Below are 20,631 nucleotides of genomic sequence, written 5' to 3' on the forward strand. Positions count from 1 at the left end.
GCACCTTGGGGTGAGCAGTACCCCGGGGTGATGGGGCTGGGGTGAGTGGTAGTTTGGGGTGACAAGGCTGAGGCAAGCTGCGCCATGGGACCCTCCCTGGGGTGAGAGGGCTGGGGGCAGGGGCACCTGGGGGTGTCAGGGCTGGGATGAGCAGCACCCTGGGGATGTCGGGGCTGGGGGCAGGGGCACCCGGGGGTTCTCGGGGATGGGGGCAGGGGCACCCTTGGGGTGTCGGGGCTGGGATGAGCAGCACCCCGGTGGTGGGAGTGGACGGCACCCCTCTCCCCTTCCCCACCGCCTCCCCGCAGCCCAGCCTCGCCCCACCCGGGGCTGCCCCCACCTCCGGGGGGCTCGCAGCCGGGGAGAGGGAGCGTCCCCGCCGCTACCCCCCGTCCCCGCCGGGGCGATGGCTCCATCCCCGGCCCCCGCCCCCGGGGCGGGCTCGGCGGCGGCCCGCCCCCCGCCCCTCGCCTTATTACCGGGGCGGCGGGGGGCTCTGCCCACTCCCTCTCGGCGCCGCTCGCCCGCCGAGCGCAGCCGCCGCGGCGGGGTCCCCCCGACGTGCCGGCACCATGGGCAGCCAGGGCTCCAAGGCGGCCAAGGCGGAGGGCAGCGCCGGCCACGCCGCCGCCACCGAGCCCGCCAAGGCCAACGGGCAGGTGGGTACCGGGGGGCGGAGGGGGGCCGCGGCGGGAGCCCCGCCGGGGCGGGCGGGCGGGAGGGAGGGAGGGAGGGAGGGAGGGAGGACAAAGGCGGCGGCTCGGCGGGGAAGGGGAAAGGGCGGCGGCGGCCCTGGGGGATCCTCCCTGTCTCCCGCTCTCCCTCCCGGTGGGCACCGAGCGATGCGGCACCGCCCGCGCCCCGGGCTCCCTCCCGGTACCGGGCGGCGGCCCCGTCTGCTGCCGAGCCCCGGTACCGGGCGTGGAGCGCGGGCGCCGCCTGGTGGCAGCGCACCGAGGCACAGCCCACCCCCCCCGGGTGCTCATCCCACCCCCCCCCCCTCCCCGGTGCTCATCCCACCCCGGTACCCGGGTCGGGGGGTTCGGGAGTGCCCCGTCCCGGCGGAGCCTAACGCCGTGCCCCCCCGCAGGAGAACGGCCATGTGAGGCTCAACGGGGACGCGGCGGCCCCCCCGCACGGGAACGGCGCGGCGGAGCCCCCGCGGGAGGAGAGCAAGGGCGAGGCGGGCGGCGGGGACGCCATCGAGCCCGCTCCCCCCGCCGAGGGGGGGGGGGACGCCAAGGCCGAGGGCGCCGCGGCCCCCAAGGACACCCCCAAGAAGAAGAAGAAGTTCTCGTTCAAGAAGTCCTTCAAGCTGAGCGGGATCTCGTTTCGGAAGAACAAGAAGGAAGCCGGGGACTCCTCGGGGTCCTCCCCCACCGAGGAGCAGGGCAAGGCGGAGGAGAACCCCGCTTGCTCGGCCGGGGGGCCCCAGCCCTCGGCCCCCCCCGAGGAGGGGGCAGCGGGCGGCCCCGGGGAGCAGGGAGCTGAGCCCAAGCAGGGGGCTGCGGGGGGAAGCGAGGAGGAGGAAGAGGAGGAGAAGAAGCAGCCGGGGGAGAGCCGTGGGGATACGGCCAAGCCGGAGGAGCCCTCCAAACCCGCGGGGCCCGAGCCGACGGTGGCGGAGCAGAAGGAGGAATAGAGCCCGCTCGGCACCGTCCCGACTTCAGACTCTTTCGCCGTCCTCCCCGACCCGGTGACAGCCCGGACTCGCTGCCTGGCCCTCGCACCTCCTGTCCCACCCAGAACTGACAGCGCTCTCTGAAACCCACCCCTCCTCCAGCTGCGTCCTCCCCCTCCCCTGTCAAAAAGCTGGGCTGGATTCCCACCGCCACAACTTGGAGCAGTTTTACCTGAATCCTATAAAACTGTGGAGGAAGACTACCCTGGCCGTAACTGGAATTTACAGTTTGGGAGAACCCGGGTCTGGCCTCTCTGCCGGCCTCGGGACTGTCCCCGCTCTCCTCCGGCAGCTCCGAAGCCCAGCGAGCCAGGGACTGTTCAATGGATTCTTTTTTTTTTTTTTTCTTTTTTTTGCTTTCTCCTCAGTTTACATTCCTGGTTCTGACTTCGTTTAAAGTATTTTGTGCTTTTTATAGAAATCAATGGTTTAAAAGCTAATCCGGTTAGTTTTTTACAATGTCTCACTATTGGCTTAGAACCATAAAGCTTGTAAGTCCGCCGTGTTTAATTCTGCTTCTGAGGGGGAACTTCCAGGGTGCGGGGTGGAGGGAGGGGGCCTGCCAGCTGTATAATGTGAAGCAACACTGTTTTCTCTGTAAATAATTTTTTAATGGCCAAAAACACTTGATTTGCAATTTTCTAACTTCTAAAAAAAAAAAAAAAACCAACAGACAGACCTGTGTGGGCTTTCTTGTAATGTTTGAAAGGAATAAATGGTGATCCCTTCACGGGTGAGCTTGAGTCCTTCTTGTCCCGGCCGCCCGCCCCGGGCCGGGGAAGATGGCAGCTGCTGCTGGAGCTCACCAGCTGCTGCCTGGGATCACCCCAGCCCTGGCTCTGCTCCTGTTAATTGACTTGCAGCAGATGTAGAGCTCCAGCCACAAAGGGCTTTCGTGCCCACGAGCCTCGGGTCGCTGCCTTCGGCTTGCTCCTTGGTACCTGCTTCTGAGATCCAACCCATTCTGTTCCTGGGGGGGAGGAAAGGAGGAGGGGAAAAAAAAAAAGTCTTTTCTCATGGTGAGGGGGCCAGGAGGGCTACTGGGTGGCATTTGCATTTTAAGCTTGATTTACTGGATTTTAATTTTATTTTTTCTTTAGTGGTTTTAGGACAGAATTGGCTCCTTTTCCCTGAAAAGAGGGGCTGGAGCACAAGAACTCTGCACTGGGGGCCCAGATTTATTTCCAAAGTGCAAACGAAGGCACAATGGGTGCCTCTGTCCTTCCTCCTGTTATCCGCACGGGGAAAAGATGTGATTTTGGTTGTTTTTTTTTTTTCTTCCCCAAGATGGGCGTTGGGCAGAGGGAAGGAGCTCTGCCCCTCTCCAGCAGCTCGAAGGCTACAGCCGGGGTCAGAGCCCCTTCTGCCAGCTTAGCCCCTCCGTTGAGGGGCCTGCTCCTCGCCCCCAGCCCATTGCCGTGGGCTTGGTGGAGAAGATGGAGCCAAGCGAGGAGCGTTGTCCTCCCACGGCAGGGCACCGCTCTCCCGTGGCCCTCGACGTGGGTGGAAACGGCCAAAATTCAGCGTTCCACACAGCACATCCCCCTCAACGGCAGGAAGCTCCAGCGAGTGACCCCGCTGCCAAACGCCGCGGGGTTCTCGGCCCCGTTCATCTGGGGGCAGAAAGGTGTTTTTGAACGTAGGCGCTGCGGGCTGCAAATGATTTCCAAGTTTGCGTTGTGCGTGGCTGCGTTGTGGCCCCGGCGAGGTGCGGGCTGCGCGTCTGCCGGGGAGCTGCCGCACGGCATCGCGGCAGCCATTTTAAGAAACGCTGGGGGAGAGAAGGACCGCAGTTGCACAGCGGCACGCGTGATCTGCCGGGGGTAATGGGAATTGTGCGGCTGTGTTTTGTTCGAGGAGGAGAGGATTTTAATTGTCTGCCATGCTGAGAAGGATAACGAAGATTCCTGGACCATTATTCTAGCGATGAAAGGCAACTGTGCCACAGAAGGCTTTTTCTTAACTACATAAATGGCAGATTTGGTTTATGAACCTTTTGTGTCCCTTGCAGGTGTGAGCACCCCTCAGCTGCAGAATTAACCTGCTCCTAATTAAAGAATTGTTTTCACTTGAATACCAGCTAAAACCCACTCACATTCATCCAGAAGCCACTCCCTTCCCATAACCAATTACCCCTTTTCTTGACTAGCATTGCTTTCAGAGCATCAGCTGCACGGAGTACCGTAACCCCCCCCCAACCCGCCAGCCCCCTGAGCAGCAGCAGCGCTGCTGGCCGAGACCCCAGCCGTGATTTAGGGAAGAGATGGAAGAACCGCCCCAGTGACCCCTGGTAGAAGAGCTGGGAGCAGACCAACCCCCCCAGTATTTCAACTTGATTTTTCTGGAGAGACAGGCCCTCAGGAGAATTTCAAGGCTATTTTATAAACCAGAGGGGGGAGAAAAACTGCAATATCTATGCCAGAACCTAAAGCAATCTCTCACATGCAGCACAGCGTGTTCCAAATAAAATGCTTTGGTGGATGCATTTGAACAAACACATCTGGCCCTCTTTGTGAGGTTGGTTGTCACTGGGGCCTCCACCACATCATGATCACGACCAAGGTACTGCACCATTTTCCAGCCATGGCTCTGAAAATAAACTGAACTCCCACTCTAACCCGGTGTTTCCTTGGGGCAGAAAGCAGTACAAACTCACACCAACCCTAGAAATGTACCAGTTTTATTACAAAGATTCTCGAAATTCAAAATAAAAGCATCTTTAAAAAACCACAATATATTTCCCCCCCAGACACAAAGATACACTGATCTCTCTCGCTTCACATACAAACACTGAAGAGCAGGAGTGACACGTCACTCGGATCCAGAGACTAAAAAACTCACGGTGGAAAAGGGGAAAAAAAAAAAAGTATTTAAAAAAATAAAACATTTTTAAGAGTAACCTGTGTTAATTTAGCAGCATAATTAGAGTTGAAACCATCAGCAGCGCTCCGTGGGAGGTACAGATCCTCTTATGGACAGAGGAATCCCCCTGAGAAAGGAGAGCAGCGAGTCAAAACTGCCTGCAAAACTTCTGCAAAGCCTTTCACCAGAAGCTCATCTAACAATCAGCGGTACCAAGCAGAACGCAAACGAAAGGCCAGCTCTGGTCACAAAAGACTTTGGGGCGTGAGATATGCGTTGGAGGAGGAGGAGTTGTAAAAATGTACAGAGCCCCATCTGCTGTTCCCTTCTAAAGATAACAGCTCAGAGGGCTGATAAAAAGGTTCTCTGTGTTTACTGGCCTTGAGAGCAAGAGAGAGGAAAGGTTCAATTCGAAAACGTTTGCACTTCACTCCAGAGGAGAGTTTTTCCACGAGTGACACGCACCGGCACGAGGTTTCAGCCAGGATCTGTTCGGCCCGGCCTTTACACGGGCTGGGAATTCCGGCAGCGGTTTCAGCCACAGACCAGCACGGAGAAAGCACACCACGGCACGTGCAGCCGAGCGCAGAACAAGCAGGAAGAGCAAAGCAGGCGGCCAAACGGGCAGTAACTCACTCCCTCCCCCGAAGAGGGGCATAGGTATAGAAAAAAAGGTATAAAAATTCCATCCCTTCTCTTACTCGAGAGGCATCATGCTGCCACACTAACTGGATCTGCAAGATCTCGGAAAATGTTCACCACCACATCAAGGTGATTTTCATTTCGCGTTTTCCAGATCTGCACCTGCAGGGCTCTTGGGCTGATTCACGAAAGCGCTTTTCAGATCGCTTTTAAGCTGCTTCGTCTCTTTCCACAAGTTTGCTGCAGGGAGGTAGCCAACTCTATTCAAGAACTGCACTATTTGACCCTGAGAAGTGGCACCAGCTTGCAGTTACTTGCCACGGTGGAATCCAACTGAAGACCAAAGGAACAGTCAGTCTCTCACAGGCTTCGTTTGGGAACTCATATTCTCCCACAAAAAATAAAAAATAAAAGAAGAAAAAAAAAGAAAAAAAGAAAAAAAGAACAAAAAGAAATTTCATGGCCATCTTTCCACCTAACCTGAAATGCAGATACTACTTCTACTTAAATTCTTCTTTTCCAAGGGTGGTTATTTCAGAGGGGAGAGTAAAGAAAGGAAGTGATTTTTTTAAAGACACACTAAGGAGGCAGTGGAAGGCAAGAGTGAAACTTCCCAGTCACCAAATCTGGGCAGTGCAGGTCTGTCTACTCCGCAGAATCCTCCCTATCTGCTCCCAGCGGAGTGCAGCAAGGAATAATTTACAGTTCTCAAGTCATTTATATATTTATATAGAAATATATACAGAAACATATATAAAATATAAATCCTGTGGAATGGGAGGCAACCAGGGAAGCTAACCTACGACTACTACACACTGACAGGTACTGTCCAGCTGCAGCCATCTTAGGTGGATTTCGTCTCCTCCTTCACCCTGTGGAAGCAAGCAGGGAAGAATCTGGTTTAAACAAACAGCTCGGGCAGTGCCCAAGCTTCAATCGCAGGCCAAAACGCTGCTTATGCGGCCCATCTTCATCTAAAACTTGTAACACGTTACTGAACGAAGGCAGAGGATTTTTAAGCCCTGTTCACTGAGGGCTCGGCTCTCACAGTGCTGTCTCAGGTGTGCTGTTCTGCACACGCCGACTTCTTCCCGTGACAAAGCCACCCAAGCTGCCATGTCTCTCCTCCAGCCCCTCAAGCTGTGCAGCACCCCATGGGGGCATGCACAGATGCATAAGGAAGTACAGGCACGGCCATTTAATCGCCATGCCAGGAGACAGGGCTCACCCTTTGGGTTCCACTTTCTCCTCTTTCGGTTTTTCCTCTTCTTTCTCATCTAGGGGGGAAAAAAAAAAAAAGACCCTCAGTAATGCAGTAGGAAAGTACATGCCAGGCAAAGTTCCACAGAGCTGGGAGGGCTTCTTGTCCTAGCTCTCACGCTCACCTTTCTTCTCCTCTTCCTCCTTTTCCTCTTCTGTTTTCACACGCTTGGCTTTCTTAAAGTTGGCAACATTTTTGCGCCCTCCTTCCCCTTCGTCTTCAGAGTCAGAGAATTCTTCATCACAGGATATTCTCTTATCAGAATTGCGGACTGAGTGCGAAGAGGACAAGAGGTTGTTTTGGCAGATTTAGAAGTCAGGAGACACCAAGCACTAACTTCTCCAAGTCCATCTACACACCGGAGCGAACTAACGAGCCTACGTAAGTCTGAATTAGGCCACGATAAAAACACTTCTTGTTTCTCCCCACCGTACGTTCTAACTCCTCACTCCTAACTGCTCATGCCCAAGATCCACGATCACACGCACGACTTGGATCAGGTAGAGCGTGATGTCTAGACTCGACAGCGTCAGCAGGTTAACCAGCCTCACACTGAGCAAACCTGCCTGCCAGACCTAGAGGCCACCAGCCAATCTGGGTATCAACTAGCATTTTCACTGTGGAAGACAACTCCTGGGGTCAAACTTGACAGTCTCCCAGGAAGTATTCTGTCACAGCACCTACATCACAGGAACTGTTTAAATTCTCACATTAAAGCCTAGGTTCTCCCGTTATGGAAATCATCTGGCAAACGTGCCATTTCTCCAGGGGAAAAGAAATCTACCAGCCCTGCAGTGCTTGGCATCATTGCTTCATCTCACAAAAACCGTCAGAAAGGTGGGAACGGATTCAGACTGAAGGACTCCAGAATGGAGATTTTTCTAAATCGCATATCCTCCTCTCTTTACTCAGGTAGCTCAGTTCAGAGCCCGCACGCTTCTCCAGCTCACTGATCCTGCTCAGTTCCGCACCCGCAGGCTCCGTGTGCTTCCCAGCCGGGCAACGCAACTATGCCAGAGACAAGCACATACTTGAAATGCGTTTCTCAGGATCTTCCTCCTCTTCGTCTCCACTGTCTTCCTGAACAGCATCTTCAGGAATCGGCTGCATCTGGACGCCAGGGGCATGAGGCAGCATGCGCAGATTCTCAAAGAGGCGTTGCCTAGAGGCAGCCAGGAGAGGAACACCTCCGTCAGCAAGACGCCCACCCACGCTGTGAAGCCCCCAGCAGAAGGGGTCAGTCTCGCCAAGAGGAGCAAACGCTTACTTGATCTTCTCGAGATACTCGTTGGTATTCTGGTTAGTCATGTTGGAGGGACTGATGTGGAGCTTAAAGTCTGGCCCAAAGTACTCAAAATAGTCATTATATGGAAGTTCTGCAGGCAAATTAAAAAGGAATAAACACCAAATTAACACTGGACTGGTGACGAAATACCACAAACGCGTTGTGCTTCTACAGAAATGCACAAGTGCATTTACCTAGGCACAGGAGCCCAAGCTCTCCTAGCCCTAACTCGGATCAAAGCAGATAACTTAGCAACAGCGCAGTCAAACCTTACTTGGCAGTGAAACGCTATCAGTGCGCACAAAAGCCTTCAGTAGAAGGTCATCTCATTTCAGTACGTCAGCAAGGCTGCGGGGTACCTTTTGCTGGAGGGGAGAGCTACAGGACTAGAATGTAAACAAGAACAGCTACTGCAAATCAGGGCATACACAGGAATAACCAAGAGCTAACGAAACCTCTCAGGGTTGCTGCCTCTCCCACATCATCTCCCTGAGCTCTGCTAGCAGACTGTCATTGTCCCTTAGTCTTGCTTCAAAGGCGCCAGGGGAGAATTACCATTGGGAATTTCAGTGTCCAAAGCCACAGCAGTCTCATAGGTCCAGCATCTAGCCACGTTGCGGATCGTATAGCCACCTCCTCCCAGCATCAACATCGGCAAATTAAAACTTTTTACAAACTCCACACACTTGGCATGTCCTGCAGCAAAAGCAGTGGGGCAAAAGGTCACAGCCTTTGGCGTAAGAAGAACAAACTTTTCAAAGAAATCTAATTATATCAGTTATGCCTGTTTGACACAGGCACTGTGCAGTACTCTCACCTTTGATGGTCAGATTAAAACAACCCAGCCTGTCCCCTGACAGAGAATCCGACCCACATTGCAAGGCAACTGCGCTAGGCTGGAACGTCTCCATCACTTTAGATATCACCTAAACAAGAAACCCGTTGTTACACACTCTCCACAGGACAGTGTCACGGCAAGACAGTAACGTCCATGTCAGCAAGTGACACGAAGACATCCCCAGTGTTCCCACAGCTGCCGACTCCCCTGCACTGGTAACAGTGAGGCTCTTACAAAGAGAAGCTTACTGACAACACGCTGCGATTGTTAGCGAGGAATACAGCCCCTGAAGAACCTTATCACAGAAGACTGAATCGATCTCCCCAGAGAACGGCTCCATGAGCCATTGAGTGACAAGTATGAGCCACAGAGAATCACTCAGCAAAGATGTCTTCACTTACCGGCTTGAATATCGCTTCATAGGACTCATCATCAATGCCGTCCCGGAGCGGGTAGTTGACAGCGTAGTACTTGCCTTTGCCTGCACCAATATCCTGTTAGAGCGAAAGGCAGGAGACCACCAGTCACCAGAGAGCCAACTGCAACACATAAATTCTGTCCCTAATTAGGAAGGGAAGTCTGGGATTCCATCAGTGTAATCCAAACATAAGTCTGGGCTCTCACAAATACTGTCCTGGCAGAAGGCAGCAAGAGTCCGTTGACTCCTCAGTGGGTGCATTTGGCCCTCAGTGCTCAGAGAAGAAAACTTTGCTACTGTCACCACCTTCATGTTGCTGTGAGCACGCAGGCTCTCATTTCACTGGCAAAAGCCACTCTCTTACACAGCAATAAAACCGACAGTCAACATTCTAGTTCCAAACCTGTACACTCTGCAGAGATGCACAGCCCTAAATACCAGTTTGTGCTGACCATGCAGTCTAGTAACTGAAGGAATCTATTTTTACTTTAAAATAACATATCTATATTTACATTTCCACTATCTCTCTCATACCCAAGTGTCTCACGAAAAAATAATAATTTCATTTATGCTGCAGAGTGGCTGCACCAGAAAAGAACGCTGCGGCAGCATGCAAGTCCACATCACCAGTGCCAGACTCTGGGCAGACCTGAAAAAATACAACTCACAAGTGGAAGGCAAGACAATTTAGATCAGAAAAATGGAATTCCACTAAAAAGCACATAAAAAAAAGGTAAAGAAGATTTCATCCCTGAGAACAGCATTCTGTCAGAAGTCCAAGTGAACCACACCTGTATCTAACTTGAAAGAGTGCCACAGTTCACACCACGATTCATTAGCGTGCAGAACTGACTCACTGGAGGAAGTGCCAACAAGGCAAACCACCAGACAAAGCAGCACTCCCTCATCAACTTTCACCCAAAAGCTTGTGTGACCAAGCCTAGCTTGCAAGTATCTACAGCCGACCAACATGCCATGTTCAGAGCCAATTTTCTCAGCAAAACCCCACCAGAAGGCTGCTGAGAGACTGACACCGAAGCCTTGGTTTCGTTACTGTACAGGCCACGATCACAGGAACAAAGCACGTGCTCCAAGAGCTGCGCCAGCTGCCTCACCTATACACCTCTGCCCTTGAAAAAAGGATGCCACTTAGAGAGCAGGAAAGCCCAGGAGAGCAGTGATTTTAGTTAAATTAGTACAACAGCAGACAGATGGAAGAGACCAAACTTCAGGGTAATTTTCCGCTGAGCCTTCGTTCTCACCCGCAGGTCCCCTGTTCCGGGGAAGTATTCTCCGTACTTATGAAAGGACACGGTCATGACACGGTCTGTGGTATAAAAGGCTTCCTCCACGCCATCTCCATGGTGAATATCAATGTCAATATACAGCACTCTCTGGTGATACCTAGGATCAGAAAAGAGTCACAATGCTGCATCTTTTCAGAGCCGAAACCGCCTTCACCAACAGAGCAAATGGGAGGAGAGCAAGGAACTCAGTGCTAACCCCCAGGCTGCACAGCTACCAGCCAGCTCGCTCCCGGAGTCTACAGCAAAAGAGCTGTGGGGAACCAACACATGCCTTGGTCAGCAGCAGAACAGAACCACGGAGGAAAATAAAGTGGCTTTTGCTGCTGCAACCGATCTTTGCAGGCAGACTCAACTCAGTTTATTCAGATTCAGTCAACAGACTGCATTTTTATGTCCAAGCCTCCCACTGAGGTTTGCCTTGAGCCAAAAGCTGTCACATATTACAGCTGTGCCCCCTTTTCGAGGCTGGGTGGTAGTGAGAAGGCTCTGAGAGCAACCACACAACGCTCCAGGCCTTCTGCCCCCTGCACAGTGCCACCACTAGACACAGCCCTTCGGGAGAGCGGGTACTGCATCCCAGAAGATCGCTGCTCTAGCCCTCCCGGGAAAACACAGCTCAAAAAAAAAAAAGCCACAAGAGCAGCAGACTGGGAAGAAAGTGCTAAGGGCTCCGAGGAAATGCAGCAGAATGGACAAACAACAGGGGTAAACAGTACTGCCCGTACTTTAGGAGCTCCAAGATAGCCAAGACGATATCGTTGACATAACAGAAGCCAGAAGCCTCCGACTTCTTGGCGTGGTGAAGGCCGCCCGCCCAATTCACGGCAATATCTGTCTGTTGCTTGTTCAGCTTGACAGCACTGGCTGTTGGGAGAAGAATTACGACACGTTAGCATGAGGGCAAAGGCCCCGGGACAGGGACCGAGGGGCAAAGCACTGGTCCCTTACGATCGCATCGATGCTTATGTGTGCGTTTGGGTACTTCACAAAGCACAAGCCCAAGGGTTTAACACTGGATGTCTCAACAAACTGACAAAAGGCAAAGGAAAAGAAATGCAGCCTCCATTTTGTCTGCACACGCTTTTCACCGCTTCCCGCTTTCGCCTCACTCAGAGCATGAAATCTGCACAAACAAGTCCACAGCATTCTAGCTGGGGTCGCAGGTGAAGGCAGTCTTGATTTCTCAGTGCCCTAAACAAAAAAATTTTAACAAAAGGTTTTATCCAACATATATTTAGGTCATTCCCTGAATATGCATTCAGGCAGAGGAAGTTCTCTTCCCCCAGTCCCTTCATAAACTATCTGCAAATTTTGCAAGTCTCCCAGGATCAAAATAAATGCTAGACTCTGTGGAATCTGCAGCCATGGGGCCAGCGAGCACAGCTACCCCACAAAACGCTGCAGTCAGTGCTGGTACGTACCGCCGAGCTGCGTCACAGGAAATCAAGACTTCTCGATGTCGCTGTGGGAGCCGCGGCCACAAAGCTCTAACGCCTGTGCACAGCAACAGTTTCGCAATACCGAGTATTTCTGCTACAAAGTATTTGAAAATAGTGAAAGCATTTTAACTGTTCCAGCTTACTGAAACTTTTCAGGTTCTATTTTGCCTCACCTCCAGAGACAGTGGCTTTTTGTTAAAAACAACAGCTGAAGCAACCCTTTTCTTTCCTTTACAGGCTGTGCCCACCCACAGCAAGGTTTGCACAACTTTTTTTTTTCCTGTAAATTTCACGTCGATTTTTTTATTAACCCTCTGTTACTGCTGTGGTTTTAAGTCTTTGCTGAAAACGTTGTCATACCACTCACAGAGTCCGTCACGTATTTAGTGCAGTCACCCAGACTAGTGAAGAGACACTTCACAAAGGCAGAGGGATCTGACAATACGCAAGGCGAACTCTCACACGGGAAGAAATATGGATCTGATTATGAAGGAAATCAGAAAGGGGTTCACAGGGCCTCCCCACCACCAACAACAACGAATTTATTTCCTAGACAGAACTACACGACACACATCTACTTAAGAAAAAAATAAAAGAACATGCAACTCGTGAGCTTACCAACTGAGCCTCCAGCAGAGAGCTGACAAAACTCAAACAACCCATCAAACACAGGGCAGTCTTCCCCAACATTAACTTCAAAAGAATACAAAAGAGTAGTAAGACAAAACCACAATTAAATAGCAAAGCTTATACCACCACTCTGATTTTAAAAGCTAACCAGATAAGCTATCAAACGTTTTCAACAACAAAACACCACACACAATTGATACAACAGTAATGAAATCAACCTGAGGATTGCCTGATGAGGCAAAAAGGTTGTTGCTGTAGGGAAGATGCTCCTGACTCGTATGAAAAGGGGAAAGCAGATCCCAGGAGCTCTGGCGAGAGCAGCACAACATCTACCGCGCTGCGCTACAAGGGATCCCGAAAACCAGTTCATCACATTGGAAAATGAGTGGGCGGAGAGGAGATGCCGTCAGTAAGGGCTTTGTCATACTCGCTTGTGGAGACGGCTCAGTGACAGCGTCCCGCTCCGCTCCGGCAGCACACGCCGGTCACCAGGGGCAGGGGGTGCAGAAGGGGCCAGCACCCCTCGCCCCCCGCCACGGGCCCCGCTGCAGCCCCGCTGCCCGGGCACCGAGCCTTCTGCGGGGACAGGGCTGCTTCTGACTACAGAGCTGACACCGAGCTCCGCTGCACAGCCCCGCAGCAAGGGGAAAGGTTCTCCTGTTTCTTACTGTACTGCCGAGGGAGTTGGGAAACCGGGCAGTGCGATGGCCACAGGAGAAAGTGGGGAGATGGCAGATAGCGGCGTGTACTGGACGAGAAGCTTACATCCACATCTGCTCTGTTACACTTTGCACATTCCTTTCATTTCACATCGGACAGGCAGTTTTTAAGTTCTCAGCAGTACGGTGGTTTTGGCCTGGATACATTTCTACTGTAAATAGTTTCATGATTAAAAACATAAAAACAGTAACCACAGACTTGTATTGAATCTAGATTTTGCAAGATTCGCTTTTACAAAAAAAAAATCTGTATTTTTGTAACAACATCTGTAGAATGTTTACTTCTATGCTTAACGAGAAAGGCACAAACAACACAGTTCTTGCAGCATGAGCAACTCATCAGTGCACAGCCTCCACAAAGACCGTGTGATAAGGGACTCTGAATGGTCCCAGTTCGGGACAGGGATCTCTGAAAAGGGCCATACTCATCAGGAGACCCAGAAGGAAGCAATTGTTCCTGCTTTCCAATTGTTTCAGCAGGGCATGGCAACTGGCAGTTTGAATAATTAATTCAAAGAGGTGGTTGGAAGCTTTCCCTGTTAAGTGAAGAGAATTTAAGCCATCAATTTCTGCGTGCTTCCCATCACAGCAAATTAAACTTCTTGCCTTTAAGGTTACAGAGTAGTCTTCCCAAGTCCTCAGGCAGGCAACACGGCATCAGCGGACTGAAATGAGAGACTGCTCAGAACTTTGTAAGCAGCACTGACAGTATTTGAGGGCATCCCTCTGCTATACCTGGCAAAGACAGGAGCTGCTGCGTAAATAGAAGCCAACTGGGCTTTTTCCCACCGGGAGATTCAAAGCAGCCAGGACTACTAAGGTGGGATGCTAATAACAGCAGTCAATCACTTGACTACAGGCACAAAGCTCTGGTGGGAGACAAGACACAGATGCTCCTCCTTCCCTGCAGTGGGTGGGCGAGGAGCTCCCTGTCTGGGAGAGCGCAACCAGAGAGAGCCCAGCATTAAAGGCAGACCCATCCTCACGGAAATCAGAGCTGCTATCCTTCCCCCAGAAGGAAAGCTGAAGCACCAAGCAGGCTACAGAGACCTGCCAGTGTACTTGAGAGCGGTGACCTTGCCTCCTATATCCCTAATCTCCGTTCTGAGCCTCTGGTGCTAGTGCTCCAGCTACGCAGAGGCTGCTGTTTTGCAGGTCTTGTTGAAGAAAAGCTCTGTCCTCCACGTGTTTAAGATTAATTTTCATATTTTGCCTCCTTCAGGTAAAAATAGTTCTGTGGAAGTACAGCACAGAAAATGCTGACTACCACAGAGAGCAGAGTGGGTGTTTATGAGCCGTATCTGCTTCAGGGGTAAACAGTTCAGTTTGTATAAATATGTACTTTGGTACATGTCATTTGGTGTATCAAGGCATATAATTTACTGTAGGAAGTCTTTCAATGTATATTACTTATGAACCATACTTCCCACTCCTCTCACATGCTTGTGCCTTAATATCTGTCCCCTTCAGCTCATACCAGGTTTCCAACCGCCTCTACTTCAGAGTCGAGACCCATATTTCTTCTAAATTGGGGATTACACTTCACTTAAATGAACCCCATGGGCTAAGAACTTTCTTCTGCTGTCAAGGATTGCAGTGTATAAGACCAAAATACTATTCCAATGAGCCTTGAGCCTTCCCCACTATTTGCCTCTACATGCTAGGAACCTAGTTTGCCACAGTCTTTATTAAAGAACATCCTCTCAGAGTTGCAGAGACACCAAAAAAAGGTTTCTGTAACATTAAAGTCCCTACCAGAGAGCCCTTCCATGGACTGCAGAGGTCAGAACAAGAGATTAGCTCACAAAATAAACCACTCTAACACAAAGTGGACAAATATTATCGTGCATTTCAACCCTCCCCCACTTCCAAACTGCCATCGCCCCGAAATTCTTCAGAGTTACTGTAGATTTTGGACGCAGTTGATGAGCTGGGTGGTTTTTTTGTTCATTTGTTTTAAATTACACAAGCCTTTCCTACCCCAGTACCTCTGGTTAAAGATAAGCAGTTACACAAAATACATGCAGCTCATAAATGGAGTAGTTCAGTCACCTCTCGGCCAGGAAGGCGATTTAGAAGTTTCCATCACAACACAAGACCAAAAAAAGACAGCCAGGTCAAAGGGGTTTCCTCTGCTCTTTTGGCACATTGCCTTGAGAGAGGGACCCATTTTTGAAATGCTTGATTTACCAGAAAAATCAAAAACAAAGTCAGGAGAAAGACAGTTTCCCATGGTTCTTCCTACTCTGTTTATCACAAACCAGCTGGCCTAGGATTCCCAGAACCACAGATCTGAACATTGCCAGGAACTACAGCACTACACGCATCGCTTACATCTTTGCATCTGCTTGCTGTACTCAGACATGTTATCTGGGCGAATAGATCTCAGAAATTTTATGTAGTCATCACTGTGGTACTTGGTCATTTCTTCTGCATTTGCCTTGTGAGGGCGCTGCAAGGACAAAAAAAGAGCAAGGCTTGTTTCAAAACACATCTCCCTCCCCAGTTCCCATTTCCAGCCTCAGATTTAATCCCAGCAACAGCAAGAAACTCAAAACAGCAGCATTAGACAAGAGAAACATATCTGCAACGGCAAGAATGCTACTACTAGAGACTGAAATGTATCACATATCCAGACAAAGAAAGTATTTCAGGTACAGGGAGAAAAGCAATTTTCCAGTCTCCAAAGCTTGTCTGAAGCAAAGAACATCTCGCCACAAACAATCAGACGCAAGCAGAAATACATCAGCACAACTGTTTATTTTTTTCCTTTCCTCTTTGGCTCGTCAACAGAGAACTTACAACTCTGAAGCACCAAAATAAAAACCTGACACATAAACTAAGATCTTTTATCTACACTTCTCTTCACAACCAGCCCCACACTTACGTATATCTCCATCTTCCTGTAGAGGCCATAGTTCAGCAGGAGGTTGTGGGTCATCCGGATCCTGTGGGGTTTCATCGGATGTCCCTGGCCATAATAGTAGTTTCCAACGTCACCTAGGAGCAGAAATTGTTTTGTTATAGCAAGGAAAACTATGAATGCCTCCAAACAGAATCACAGCTGAGCCACAACAGCCATCAGGTCGTCTGTCATTTTATCTGTCCTTCAGCAGTGCATTTGCCCACAGAGAAAAGGTTCTCCAGGCTTGCTGGCACAGGTATCTCTGTGGATTCAGAAAATTTATCCTAGACTCAAACAAGACGGACATCTGGAAATGGGGTATGGCCAGACAAGGACGTTTTTAGTGCCAGTTCTGGGGAAGGCAACCCAGGCGGAGTCTGAGCAGCTAACATCGCACCGCGCAAGGCGAGGGAGCTCCAGCTCTCTCAGGCAGGAGGAGCTTTGGGCACCACCTTTGTGTGTTCTCACTCAAATGACAGCTCTCCAACGTCCTCTCCAGGCGGCTCGGATCCTCTCCGATATCTCCCGTTTACAGAGCTCACATGTTTGGAGGAGAAACGCCACAGCGCTCTGAGCAGAACCCACAGGCCAAGAGGCAAGCAGGTTTAATCCCGGCTCAGACAATGACTCATCGGACAGAGCACGTAGCCTCTCCGCCTCAGTTTCTCTCCATTTGCCTAACAGAAAGGAGATACAAAGCAGCTAATCCTGTCCATAAGCAAACATCAGCACAGCTGTAGTTTTACAGCTTCTCAATCATTTTCACCCTTTATTATTGCTTGAAATCCTTCAGAAGAATCCCAGTCCCTACCAACCGCACACCCACGCAGATGCACCTGACGAGCTACCCTATGGGCAGCAGTGCTAACGAAGTATATTATCTTTTATAACGAAGCATATTCCTGCAAATATGTCCCTTGGGTCACCTCCCCATGCAGATTTCCCCCTAGCCAGCAAAACCTGAGCTCATGCTGCCCTCTCCCACAGCAGGCACCGCTAACTGGGGTTTTTTTCCCCTCTTCTCCCAGGCTACTTATTTTCATGAAACTCACAGAAATTTAACTTTCAGATTTCTGCCGCCTGCCTGGTTTGGCTGTGAGAGGCACAGACTCAAAAGTTGCCAGGAGCAGGAAACACGCAGACAGCCACACGCAGCAGCAGCATCGCGCAAGCCTCATTTTCCTGGGAAACCAGACGAAGTTGTTCATGTAGCTGTACAACACCCGATCAGTATAGGAAGCAGGAGACCCAATCCGGTCTGGCTGGTGACTCAATTGGGAGCATTAATATTTCATCACCAGTCTTAACATTCAGGAGAAACTGCTACTTCCTCGCAGCACACAGCCGTCGTTTTTCCTCCTGAGGACATGGCCCTATTTTTCAGTCAAAGTAGATGCAAACAGTGCAGATCCCACAGCAAAACAATTCTGCTGCTGGAGTTTACCTGTCCGTGGCACTACGGTGAAATGGGGTGTTCTTTGCACAAAGGTATTTTACTGGAGCCACTATGGCAAAATCAGGTTAAATCCAACTTTGGGGAACTCACTAAGAGATGCTCAAGACCCTATCTGGAAAATACAAGCACAAAACTACACGAAGCTTTGAAATCATCATCGTCTTCACCTCAGGCTGCCAGCGAAATGCCCTGGGCAAACCCCACCTTCCAGAGCCTGTTCGCCTTCACTCTGCGAAACACATCCCACCCCGAGTCCTACAGAGCAGCAGACGAGCCTGTCTGCTCGTGGACGTCAGCGCAGGCTGGGAGCGTGTGAGCCTAGCAGGCACCTCTTCCTGTCTGCTGGGGTTACGCAAGTCCCCTCACGGGGAGCTAGCAAAGAAGTTACTGCACAAGTCCTAACCCTCGCACACATGCTCAGCACCCCTCAGGATCTCCACAAAGGACCCTTACAATACCCATTTACCTTTTCTCCATCCCACCTACACCCTTCCCTGCAGCCCAGGTTCCTTCCCCAGTGCCAGACATCCTCCTGCCATCTGAAATTCATGGCTCAAGGAAGAGACCCACACACCCATCCAAAGGAGCGCCCAGGGACCTCCCTTTGGGGAACTGCCACACTAGACCGCGCTGCTCTAACCTCCCTGCCTGGAAAATAAAAGACCCTAACAAACTGGCCTCCCACAACTGCAGATTATGCCTTGCCCAGCTATAAAAGCACACTTTCACCCCAGGACACGCTGTGGATGTTTGCCAGGTGCTCGTAAAAGAGCAGGGGAAACAAGGCACTAAAACCTCACCACAGAGCCAGCTAGCGAGGGCAGCTAGAGACCAGAGGGTATAACGCTAGCTTCATCTAGTTACCGTGCAATAAAGACTACAAGGATAGCAGCTCTGCTTAGCGTTTTCAACCAAAATGATCGGTTATTTCATATTTAAGACATCATTGCATGCCTTCGAAGATTACAGCTTGTTCACAAACCGACAAGCTGCTTTGTGACCACGTTATATTCCAAGGGCAGGGATAAGTTTGGACACCGAGCCCGTTTTTTTTCCAACATACCGGTCGTGTGCGCACGTACGGCATTCTGGCACTTCCTGCACGCACTCTTTGAGTTCAAACTAGGCATTTTAGGGCTCTATTATCCCCTTGCATATTTTGATATGTCAGGTGTTGCACAGAGATCAGTTCTGAGGGGAATCTGGGCTCAGTTTTGCTGCACCCAGAGCTCTAACCCAGGTTCCTCCTCGTCCTGCCCTCCCGCAGACACTGGCTGAGTCAGAGCCCCTGCACGACTGCCACTACAGCTTGCAAGCCTACCGCTTAGATTTACTTTTCTAGAGAAATAAAAGCCCTGACGCATACAGCGGTCTAAAAGAGCCTGCTTTACTGCTTGAACACCGAGCACATCCACTTACGAGGAAAAAGTGGCGAGAAAAAGTTTTTATTTGATTTCAGAGACTAAAAACCAGGACGAAATAGAGCATTGCACAACACCTTTCACAGAGGGTGATCGCAGGCTCTATTAAAACCGAGCTTGCCCATCGCCGAGGCGCCGAGCCGCCCCTCCAAAGGGGAGGTGGTCGTGGACGTGCAGCGGCGACGCGACTCTGATGTCTCCCACCGACTACGGGGTAGAAGCGGGGAAGCCGCACAAGGCACCCAGCTTGGGATTTGGCCAGCTCTAACACCCCGCTACGTCCCTACCCCAACGGGATGATTACACAGACCCAAAGCAGTGCTTCTCCAGCCTCGTAAAAGGGGGGGAAAAAAAGGCACTCTACAACCCAGCCAAGTTCAGACCCAGAACCGAACAACACCCCTAGACACAGGAACTCCCTACAACCAACCGCGCAGTCGCTCCAGCTCCCAACACCTTCGGGTCTGTCCCGATGCCGCTGACCCAAAGGGGAGCTTCAGGGGTGCCTCTTCCTCTAAAGACGGCTCGAGGAGGCTTCATCTCCCCACAACCGCCCCCAGTCCCCCTGCATCACCCCCCATCCTCCCAGAAACCTTCTTTGCCGTCGCAGCGCAGCTCCCAAAGCCTCTCTCGGCCCCTCTCCCGCATCCTGGACCCTCCCCAGCCTTTCCCCACCCCACAGACCCTAGATCTCCTTACCCACCTCCATTCCCATTCCACCCCCTATTGCCCCCCAGCACTTCCCCCCACTCTTCTCTCTCCCCACCAGTGCTCCCCCACACCCCCCCATACCCCTCCTATGCCCTCCAGTGTCCCCCACCGCAGTCCCCCACATGCTCCAGCCCCCCCCGCCCTGATCCCCAGGCCCCCAGTATCCATCCCTCCGCCCCCAGCACAGCCTCCAGCCCCACCAGTGACCCCCCCATTCCCACTCCCCCCACCCTCAGGGCAGCCCCCCCCCACTACCCCCAGCCCCACCTCAGAGCAGCCCCCACCCCCCATGTCCTCCAATGACCCCCAATCCCCTCCCTTCTCCAACCCAGTGGTTCCGATTCCCCCCCAGTGCCTCCCATTGCCCCCCAGTGACCCCCATTTCCCCCCCAGTGCCTCTCATTGCTCCCCCAGTGCCCCCCATTCCCCCCCAGTGCCCCCCATTACCCCCCCAGCGCCTCCCATTACCCCCCCCAGTGCCTCTCATTGCCCCCCCAGTGAACCCCATTCCCCCCCAGCGCCTCCCATTGCCCCCATTCCCCCCCCAGTGGTCCCCATTGCCCCCCAGCGCCTCCCATTGCCCCCCATCCCCCCCCAGTGACCCCCATTGCCCACCTCAACCCCCCCCTCCCCCGCGCCCCCCCCCGCCCCGGCGATCCCCGTGGCTGCCCCCGCCCCGCGGCCCCTCACCGTCGTAGTAGTAGCAGACTTTCCGCTTGGTCCCCTGCGTCAGCGCCATTTTCCTGCCTCCCCACAGCGACAGACCCTACCGCCGCACCGCGCAACGCAACCCGGCCCGCCCCGGGGTCCAGGCCCCGCCGCCCCGCCGTCCCACATGCCCCGCCCTCCGCGCGGCCCCCGGCCTATCGGGAAAAGGCGCTCCGCCCCCTCCCGCCCGCCGACCAATAGGAAATGGCGGCGGCGGGAGGGAGCGGGAGCGGAGGAGCTAGCAGGCTAGGCGGAGCAGGGGGGTGCCTGGGCTGTACCACTGCCGCGGGGGCGGGGCCGCGCGGGATGCACCATCGCTGGGGCGCGGGGGGAGGGGGGCAAACGGGG

The 20,631-nt window shown here is 52.3% G+C and overlaps 2 protein-coding genes across 2 annotated transcripts; one reads left to right on the forward strand and one right to left on the reverse strand.

The window, feature by feature from the left end:
- The first annotated feature begins 514 nt into the window (after window positions 1-514).
- Window positions 515-2,414, forward strand: MARCKSL1 (MARCKS like 1). Its single transcript, XM_075437897.1, has 2 exons — window positions 515-659; window positions 1,091-2,414. The coding sequence occupies exons 1-2, from the start codon at window positions 573-575 to the stop codon at window positions 1,640-1,642; spliced, it is 639 nt and encodes a 212-aa protein (XP_075294012.1). The 5' UTR covers window positions 515-572; the 3' UTR covers window positions 1,643-2,414.
- A 1,936-nt stretch (window positions 2,415-4,350) lies between these two features.
- Window positions 4,351-20,390, reverse strand: HDAC1 (histone deacetylase 1). The gene is made up of 14 exons (XM_075437746.1): window positions 20,266-20,390; window positions 15,970-16,082; window positions 15,417-15,534; window positions 12,352-12,426; window positions 11,020-11,158; window positions 10,250-10,391; window positions 8,971-9,063; window positions 8,549-8,657; window positions 8,287-8,427; window positions 7,714-7,822; window positions 7,478-7,608; window positions 6,571-6,717; window positions 6,414-6,462; window positions 4,351-6,057 (listed from the first exon to the last, which is right to left on the reverse strand). Exons 1-14 carry the CDS (start codon window positions 20,312-20,314, stop codon window positions 6,030-6,032), a joined length of 1,443 nt encoding a protein of 480 aa, XP_075293861.1. The 5' UTR covers window positions 20,315-20,390; the 3' UTR covers window positions 4,351-6,029.
- Between the last annotated feature and the right edge of the window lie 241 nt (window positions 20,391-20,631).

This window comes from Opisthocomus hoazin, chromosome 17 (genome assembly GCF_030867145.1).
Source record: "Opisthocomus hoazin isolate bOpiHoa1 chromosome 17, bOpiHoa1.hap1, whole genome shotgun sequence".
Taxonomy (NCBI): Eukaryota; Metazoa; Chordata; class Aves; order Opisthocomiformes; family Opisthocomidae; genus Opisthocomus; species Opisthocomus hoazin.